Source organism: Antechinus flavipes, chromosome 3, assembly GCF_016432865.1.
Source record: "Antechinus flavipes isolate AdamAnt ecotype Samford, QLD, Australia chromosome 3, AdamAnt_v2, whole genome shotgun sequence".
NCBI classification, from domain to species: Eukaryota; Metazoa; Chordata; class Mammalia; order Dasyuromorphia; family Dasyuridae; genus Antechinus; species Antechinus flavipes.
The window spans coordinates 550275647-550285524 of NC_067400.1; the positions used below are offsets into that span (position 1 = coordinate 550275647).

The window sequence follows — 9878 nt, forward strand, 5'->3', positions numbered from 1 at the left end:
CTGATTAGGTCAGTTGTACTATTTTCATAACCTTTCTAACAATGTTTAAATGAAATCAAATTTATCCAAAAATGTTATTCTAAATTGGATCTTTATTAAAAATTATTGTTTTAAATTATTAAGTGATTTAAAATATAATATGTACAAACATAACTTTAAGTTAAAAAAAAAAGAAAAACCTATAAAATGGAAACAGAAATTTGCCATTGATTTAAAATTAGAAACTGAATAAACTGATTTCCCTAGTAAAGGGAACTCTCAGATGAGAAAATTCCCTTTGCTAATACAAATCAGTACTTTTATTATTACTTAGATCCTATGCTTAAATGCATTGACATGTTATGTGACTAGATCAAGATCACAGCCATTATGTTTTAGATATAAAACCTGAACTCAAATCTCTCTTGTTTTAAGGCAGTTTTACTGTACCAGAATATGTTGTTTTTTTTTTATTTAAAACAATTATTTCAAACTGTTTTAAGTAATTTTTTTTAGTCTTATGACTATTCTTCCCATAGGGTGAAGGGATATCTCTCTTGGATAAGTTTTCCTAATACTTATCATTTGATCTCATTTATTTTCATCCTTACCTCAAAAAGTCTGAAATAATCACTAAATTTCTGCTGATGAGCTTTGAAATACTAAATATGAATGTTATTTATTAACTAGATTTTTTTAAAGCCATGTGTAATTTTAATGGAGTATTTTGGGAGTTCAGGAAAAATCATCTCCCTGAAAGGAGATCACTATACAGGACAATTTAGTCCAAGTTAAATAATAATGAAAGTCTAATATTTTCAAATACAGAAAAATCCAATTATATTGCATCATTAGACACCCAATAGGTATGTTGTAAAATATTATTTGAATTCCTTTTTCTTCCATTCCATAATAGGCAGCTTTGTAGAATAGTACTGCTTTATTAAAAAAAAAAAAAAGAATCAATTTGTAGCTGCATCTTGTAATGCTTTCATTTATTTAGCTTTATTTTTGCTATTATTTTCTGTTTTATAAAACATTATGATATAGTTTATTGATAGATTACTTATGAGATTTCTTATTTTTTTTTTATTTGTTCATGGATTTGTTAGATGAATAATTTGGATGGGTTTTCTTTCCTTCCCTATGAAAAGGCCAATGGGTTATATTAGATGATTTCTAAGATCCATTCCAAATTTAGAACTTATTATTAACTGATGAATAATTTGGCATCTATGATTATAGCATATTTTAAACATTTTATCTCATTGGAATTTTAAACTTATGATCATTTCTCTAAATTCTTCTATACTCATGCAGCATCCATCAACATGTTTAGCCAAGGCAAGATGTATATATGAAATTTTAAGGGCTTCTTTACTAATGATAATGTTCTACTTATATCCAATAAATGGTATCCTTTCCTCAAGGATCTGGCTGACTTGTCACCAAAATGAACTTGTCTTGTATTTCTATAAACCTGAATTTTCTATTACTCTACTCAGTACATTGTCAAACATAAATACTTTTCTAGTCTCTTTTTCACTTGTACTGCAAAGTACTAAAATATTTAACCTGCTGACATGTCAGGGGACTAATTTTCTGATCATTCAACCCATCATCATTGCACTATGACATCTATAATACTTTTTTTTTTTTTGAGAGAGAGACATACTTATGAGATAATTGAACAAATTAAGACTGGATTTGGGCTTTCATTTATTTATTTAATTTTGCTGAAGCAATTGGAGTCAACTGACTTGTCCAGGGTCACACAGCTTGAACATATAAAGTGTTTGTGGCCAAATTTGAATTCAGGTTCCCCTAACTGCAGGGATGGTGCTCTATCTATTGTGCCATCTACCCGACCCAACATTTAGCTCTTGGTAAAAACTAATTCCATACAAAGCTAATGGATACCTTTACACCTTTAGTCATAATTGTCTGCTATATTCTGAATAGTGTTGTGTTTAAACCTATGTAGTTTGATTAACAAAGAGCATATCCTTGTCTTTTATGTAATGATTATCTCAAAAGCACACGCCTCTAAAATGTCCCCGATTTCATCACCCAAGGATGGAATCTCCATCCTCTCTCCAAATTGATAATGAATTATGCAACTGTGATCACTTGTCTCTAATGCTTATCTTAGTTGGAACTCTGTACAACAGTTCACAAAAGTAATTGAGAGTGAACCACAGATTATCAAAACACAGAAGTCAATAAAGTCCTTTAAGCAGATTAGTTTGTCTCTGCCCCTAACAGCCCTGAGATTCTTATCTTCAATTGACATCAATGAGTTTGGGGTTTAAAATGTAATCAGTATCTTTTGAAACCATTAATCAATCAGTACTTCAAGCATTGTTTTCTTTTTCTTGGAAAAAGGAAGCTTTCAAAGAAACAGATTGCATTCAGTCCCTCAAAAGCTTGGTAGATGCTTTTAGATAGAACAGAAAATAATTTACTGATGAACCACTTAAGCCTTAGCTAGAAGATTCATCTCCATCACCTTGGCATGGTTAGACTTTCCAGAATTGTGGCTCTATGAGGAGAGCTTTTGAGAATTCAGTTATTCTCATGCCTTGATGAATTACAGCATAAAAATTTAATGGAGGTTGTCCACCCATGGAGTAAGAGATGGTATCTATTCAGTTTAGGATCTTCCAAATGTAAATGCTTCAAACAAAAATACGTTGTAGTTGTGAGCATCCAGATAATTTATTCAATATCCATGCAGTTCACATCTACAAATATGGTCAAGCATAATGATGTTTATTATTGAATGGCAGAGAATATTTTGAAATTTAGTAATAATATTTAAAGTGATATTATATCTTTAAGAATAATTACTTTCATATTTTCCCATTATTAAATTTCCAAATCATGAATAACTCACTGAAACTTTATTAATTCGGGCCTCATGCATTCTTCAATTGTTAACATTGAATTTGGAGATGGAGTTGGGATGAATAAGTTCCCTTTTATACATATTTATTTTAAAATGTTTAGCAAACAAAAAGATAATACGTAAAAAAAAAGGCCGAAAAACTGGCTTTGAAAACAGAAAAACCTGCATTGAAGTTCTAACTATGTCGTTTATTGGTTATATGATCATGGTTAAGTCACTTGTGCTGTAGGCAATTCATTAAGACTGTAAATTGCAAAGAAAGTGCCAACCTGCATTGATAGAAAGCATTCCCTTATATGGGAATTCCTAACTTCAGTAAAATCACAGGCTCAATACTTATCCTGATTTCCATAGCAATCTAAATGGAAAAATGTTGCAGAGAAAATGTGTAAACTACTTATGACAACAAATTATTTTCCAACACTCTAAATATATGACTTTAGGAATCATTTTCTGTTATTAAAAGTAGTTCATCTCTTCTATGGCAAGGCTTTGTTAGCCATGAGTTGGTGTTATTGAGTAGTGTTATATGATTGAGAACTATGCCATTGTAGTCCAACCTACTCATTTTACAGAGGAAAAAAAAGTGAGGCCCAGAAAAGTGAATTGATTTGACAGTGTCATATAATTCATAAGTGACTTGGATTGGATTGGGAACTAGACTCTCTATTAAACTTTTAAATCAGGAGTTGGAATATATAGCCTTAAAAAAAAAAAAAAAAAAAAAAAAAAAAAAAAACTTTAGGTCTAAATCTATAATCCCAAAACTTTCAATATAATGTCCTTACCATTGTACTATATGTTTCACAAGTATAAACAATGCATTTATTTGGGGAAACTTCTATAAGCCAAATGCAAAATTAAAGATGCTTAGAGCTTGAAGAAAGCTTGAAGAACCTTAATTTGAATCCCCTTGTCTTTTGGATGAGACTTAGAAGTAGTAAGCATTTTTAAAATCCCTTAGTTTTAGTTTAAATTATTGAGTTTTCATTGTATTTCTGCACTTTATTTTATGATTATGTATGCCACATTATTCATACTTAAATTAAAGACACTTTGGAATACTACTGTGTATGACAGGAAACAATTCATCCAAATAATATAATTGTTCTATTTCTGTAGCTCTATGAGAAAATCCACAAATGGTTCTTAGTGAATACCACAAACTCTTTTATGTTATTTTAAAAACTGGGAAAAAACAAAGCAGATTAAGAAGTTTTTATTTGGTCACTTTGCTATAGACAGATTATAAATGACATTTTTTTGTGATTTTTCTAGGGAATGAACTAGTATAGGAAGTACTGTTAGTGTAGAAACTGATTTTTCTCTTTTGATCCACATTCACAAAAACATTGTTTTAAAAAAAGACTGAAAAAGCCCATTTATTGGTGGCCAAAAGTTGTGTTCCACCTTGATGGTACCTGCCTATTTAAAGATATCAAGAAAGTTAATATGAAGAGGGCAGCCAGAAATATTTCCGAAAAGAAAAAAAAATACAGCATATAAACATACTCCAAAATAAATTGCTTCTAAACTAAATAGCACATAATCACAGAATTAGAGGAGGGAAAAACCTCTGTGGCCTTCTAGTATAAACTTTATACCAAAGGAATCCAATTTAAACAAACTCATTCCTCTTTTGGACAGCTTTTTATTGCTAAGAAATTTTTCTTGGCATCATCTCATTTGACCTTTGTCTAACATCTATTTATTGCTCCTGATTCACCCTAAGTACAAACAAAATAAGTCTGTGTAATGGGCTAAAACTGAGGTGATGCACTGAGATCCAAGCACTTAAGGCTAATTACCAATTGGACAATACTTTATTAGCATATGCTTGGAGAAAGAAAGGCCCTGTCCACTACTCTGTGCAGATTTGATCTGTTGTATAGGAGATTAGGTGGAGAATTTAGAGGATAGAGTGAGAAAAGCCAGAGTCACTCCTGGTGGATTCATGTTGCAATTCCTCTCACTTCGTATTTCCATTCAGTTCATCTCCACAAAGAATAAAGATCAAGGACTATTGCTTATCCTGACTCTGGCTGATTCTAAAGTATCCAGGGTGCTAACATGGTCATCACAAGTCTGGTCCTTTGTTCTCATGAAAGCCTTTGAGATGATGACCAATTTTCATCAATGACAAGCATTTATTAAGTTCTATGCATCAAGAACTATGCTAGGCATTGAGATTACAAAAAAAAAAAAAAGCAAAAACATAATTCTTACCTTCTAGGAGCTCATAGTCAAATGGGGAAGACCACATTCAAATAACTGGATTCATATAGGACTTTCTAGAGCATGGATTCTTAACTTGATATCCATTGCCTTCCAAGAAGACCATGGGTTGGTTTTAGGATGTCTATAAATATGGAGAAGCAGACAAATAACATCTCTTTTTTTTTTTTTTTTTAACTAATCTCTCAGTAAAAATTTAGCTTTTTTTAAATTTATTTCTATTTTATCTATTTCCAGTTCCTTCCCTCTATTAATGATTTCCAATGCATCCTGTGATAGTTTATTCAAAGTTGTTTCTTGTCATCTTCCCCATTACACTTTCTTTTTCCTTTCATTTTATTCCCATTGCTTAACTCAAGTCTGATATTTAGCAGATGTTTAGTAAATGATTATTGACTAATTGACTATAATACTATTCTGAAAAAAGGGCTTCACAGGCTTCACTATACAATGCAAAGAGTTTATGACCTGAAAAAAACAAGAACTTTTGAGTTAAGGCTTGTTACTTATATAACCTCTCAGAGGCATAGTGAAAGAGCAGACAGGACCCAGCAGAAACCAAATTAACAAAAATACAATAATATTTGGTGGGAAGAAACTGCTCTATTGATTTCAAAAAGTATGCTTGGACATAGAGACATAGAGTTGTTTATATATTTTTTTAGTTTTCCTGGTTTTCTACTTTTGGAAATTTCCAGTTAATCCTCAATCATTGTTACACAACTTTTAGATTTATTGTCACAACTAGAAATATTACAGAGACTCAAAGAGATCCATTATATTAACTCTGGAAGAGATTTTATTTATGAGAATTCCTATGGAATAACTCTGGGATAATTTACTTCTACTAAATATTGGATAACATTCTGCAGTTATCTCTTTGGAACATGAATCAATATCATCTATAGAAGGAGATAGGGAGGAATTCATATTATGTATTAGTTCTTGAGATATCATGGTGTATTCTAAATCATGTAATGGAACATTGTGTAATACACATAATGGACATTTTTTTTTAAAATTTGTGAATTAATAGTTTCTTTTTGTGGATAAAAGTTTCTTTATTTTAGGTATTCAGATTAACAAATTAACCACTGTAAAAGCTACTATCATGATAATATAAGGTCTATTTCCAAAGATTTGCATATGCTCATTTAACTAGATATTCCACTTTTCATCCAAGCACAATTTTGGAGTTTCTGTAACTATTGTTATTTTTTCTAGACCGACCAATGAGGAAAGTACCAGCCAACAAAAGGACACAAGGTAGAACACATTAAAATATTTATATTCTTTCCCCAAAAAAGGTTTGTATTTTTTAAGAAATCTAGTACTGAATGTATAATAAACTTTTTTTTTTATTTAATTGTGAGTAGTGAAAAAAGAGGAAGGTTCGGGTAGTCTACTGTTAGTCTTTAAAATAGCAGAATTAGCACATATCTTGAAAAAAGGGACATTGAAGTAAAAATCTAATGTGAAATAAAAAAGTTAATTGTTTTCTATAAAAGTATTAAGGGGAGAAAAACATAAATATCTAAGGAAAAGCAATTGGGTATCCATTAACAGATGACTGTATCTGGTCACTGGCCCATTCTTCATTTATTGAGTTCAGATATCAATTCATAAATTTAAAGAAGAGATAGCAAAGCAACTGTAACTTTACTGTAAGCCTTTAGAAATCTTGGAACAAAGACAAACCATATAGGTCTGTTTCAGATGCTTAGATATTAGTGTTCAATATATACAAACAATGATGAGTCATAATGCTGTGCAAATGTTAAGGAAAAGATTTTATTGTAACTATTCAGAAATATCAAGATATATTTAACTTAAGACAAATATCCTATAATTACCTCCTAATCATATAAGAAATGTACATTTTTTTAGATTCTCCTTTTCAGCAAACTTGCCTTCTCATTGCTTCAGAAATATTAACACTGAAAAGGCAAAAGATCAGGTTTGGAAAGGATGGAATAAAAAGGTGAAGGAGAGAGAAGCAATATAATATAATTTTTAAATTTCTAAGAGCTACTCAATCAAGTCCTCTCCAAATGTAATGCTTATTGTTCAAGATTAGTATGCCTCACCTAGAAACTGACCCCTTTCTATGCACCTAAAAGATCAAATAAAATGTATGTTGGAGAGCCTTTGTCTTAATGAAGAATTTACCATAGAATTATTTGTTTTGTTTTGTTTTGCTGAGGCAATTGAGGTTAAGTGACTTTCCTAGGGTCACACAACTAGGAAGTATTAAGTGTCTGAGGCTATATAGAATTTTTTTTTAATCATCAGCTTCTACAATATAAATAAATCAAGTTACTAAGAAAAATTTATATGAAACATTACTAAAAAGCAAAGCTGCCATGTGAATAAATTTCATTCATTTACTCTGAATATTAATATGACTTATCCCCTACAACACACATCTTGATGTTCTCTCCTTTGAAAATGATTTCCTGCCACCTCTGAATTATTGGTTAATTGGCTTTCATATCCTTGGAGTTAACTTGCTTGTACAAATTTACAAGGTACCTTTCATTTCCCTCATCCAGGAACAAGAAGAAGGTCAAGAGAAGGTCGTCCTCAGTGATACTCCAGAAAGCAGACCTCGTACAACTATAAATCAACCGTTGAATCTTTGAAGAAAAAATTGTGAAAGCCACTTTGATTTTGGAAACCTTTCCAAACTGAACCATGAGCCCATTGCAGAAAAAGCAGGGAACAATCCAGAATGTAAATTTTGCTATTTCTTGTAAATGAGAAATATAAATGAAATTAGAATTTTTAAAAAAGAAAATGAATGAATAGATGTGTTTGTAGAAGAATATGGATAGTGAGAGGGAAATGAGTTGTATGTGCTTTGCACATATAGCTCAGCAGAGTCCTTGCATCTTCAAATGCAAAACAATTTTTGTCAGGTTTTAATGCCAACAGCATTCATTATAGTGGATAATGCCAATGCTGGCATCATGTTCTTTTATTTCATGAAAATCTGAGTGACTAAATTTTACCAATTCATGTGAAGCTTCAAAAATTCATTTCCAAAAGTGAAAATGTTGGCAAGATACACACAAAATCAGTATTTGCAACATGAAGCCAATTCAATTCAATGTAAATCTTAAAGTCTTGAAATGATATCCCTTTAAGAAGCTTGAGTCATAAATTGCATCTAAGGGAAACATAGAATGCACACAAACATTTTACCTCTGCATGGGTAATTAAATTGCAAAAAAAAAAAAAAAAATGGGTGCTTGATATGGAAACTGTTATATCAAAAATGCTTTGCTCATTTCTGATACTAATGTGGAGTTATTTGTAAATGATGTCATTTTTATAACTTGTTTTGTATTCATGAACTGTTTGTCATTTGCTTCTTGCAATATATATGTATATTTTTAATCTTAAATGTTTCAATACAGCCATTTGTCAAGTCCAAAGAAAGTTACTTCAAAATGTGTAGCTTTGAAGTTACAAGGATTTAATTTAATAGGTGGTTTGGGTTTGGGAACATGACTTTATACCTCTTTTTGAAACAAATATTCATTAAAGGAAATTTACTAAATTCAGTGTCCCATGTATTGGCAAGGTAATGATTAGAATAGAGAAATGAAAAGAGTAGGTTAAGGTTGCCCAGGTGTTCTCAAGCTTCAGGCATACCTATGGATAGAAAGTTACATGCTATGTTGGAAAGTTCAATAAAGTAAAAATTAAGAGAACTGGAATAAGTCATTTAATTTATCTATACTTCACCTTTCTCATCATTAAAATGATGGAGCTGTATAGATGGTCTTAAATGTCCCTTCCAACTTTAAAAAGTTATGAATCATTTTACATAAATTATAATGAGATAGCTTGAAAAAATACCAAATCACCAAATAAATATAAAATCATATAAAACATGCTTACTTCGTAATGTTTTTTAAAATATCTTTTAAATCTTTCAGAGATATTGTCTGTCCATGTAGGGATATAAGTAGGTTAACTTTGTTAAACACTGTACTATTGTTTTTCTTTTCTTTCTTACTTACTTTTTTGTGCTTCTCTTGTGTCTTATATTTGAAGATTGAATTTTCTGTTCAGCTCTGGTCTTTTCATCAGGAAAGTTTGAATATCCCCTATTTCATTGAATATTCACTTTTTCCCCTTTAAGATGATTCTCAATTTTGCTAGATAGCTGCTCTTGGTTGTAAGCAAGCTTCTTTGCATTCTGAAATTTCATATTCTAAGTTCTTCAGTCCTTTAAGTAGAAGCTGCTAAATCCTATGCAATAATGATTTTGGCTCCCCAAGATTTATGTTGTTTCTTTATGAGTGTTTGTATATTTTGTCTTTGATCTGTTAGTTCTGGAATTTAGTAGCAATATTCCTTAGAATTTTTCTTTACCCTCTGCTTGAAGTATATAGGGTAGTTTTCCTTGATAATTTCTTGAAAGATGATATCCAGGCTCTTTTTGTTGTTGTCATGACTTTCAGGTAGTCCAATAATTTTTAAATTATCTCTACAGGACCTATTTTTCAAGTCAGTTGTTTTTTCAATGAGATATTTTACATTTTCTTCTGCTTTTTTATTCTTTTGATTGTGTTTGACTGATTTTTGATATGTCATAGAATCATTAACTTCCATTTATCTAGTTCTAATTTTTAACACATTTTTTTTTCAGTTAGCTTTTATACAGTATCCTTTTCCATTTGGCCAATTTTACTTTTCAAAGAGTTGTTTTCTTCAGTCAACTTCTGTGCTTCTTTTTCCAAGCTGT

The 9878-nt window shown here is 30.7% G+C and overlaps 1 protein-coding gene across 4 annotated transcripts in view; it reads left to right on the plus strand.

Annotated features, from left to right (window-relative positions):
- POSTN (periostin) overlaps positions 1–8838 on the plus strand; it is a 44476-nt gene extending 35638 nt beyond the window's left edge. For all 4 annotated transcript variants that reach the window (XM_051987408.1, XM_051987409.1, XM_051987406.1 and 1 more), the window contains 2 exons: positions 6347–6388; positions 7675–8838. In XM_051987408.1, the coding sequence (XP_051843368.1) occupies positions 6347–6388; positions 7675–7712 (80 nt within the window). In that variant the 3' untranslated portion in view covers positions 7713–8838. The remainder of the gene's footprint in view (positions 1–6346; positions 6389–7674) is intronic.
- Positions 8839–9878: the final 1040 nt, after the last annotated feature.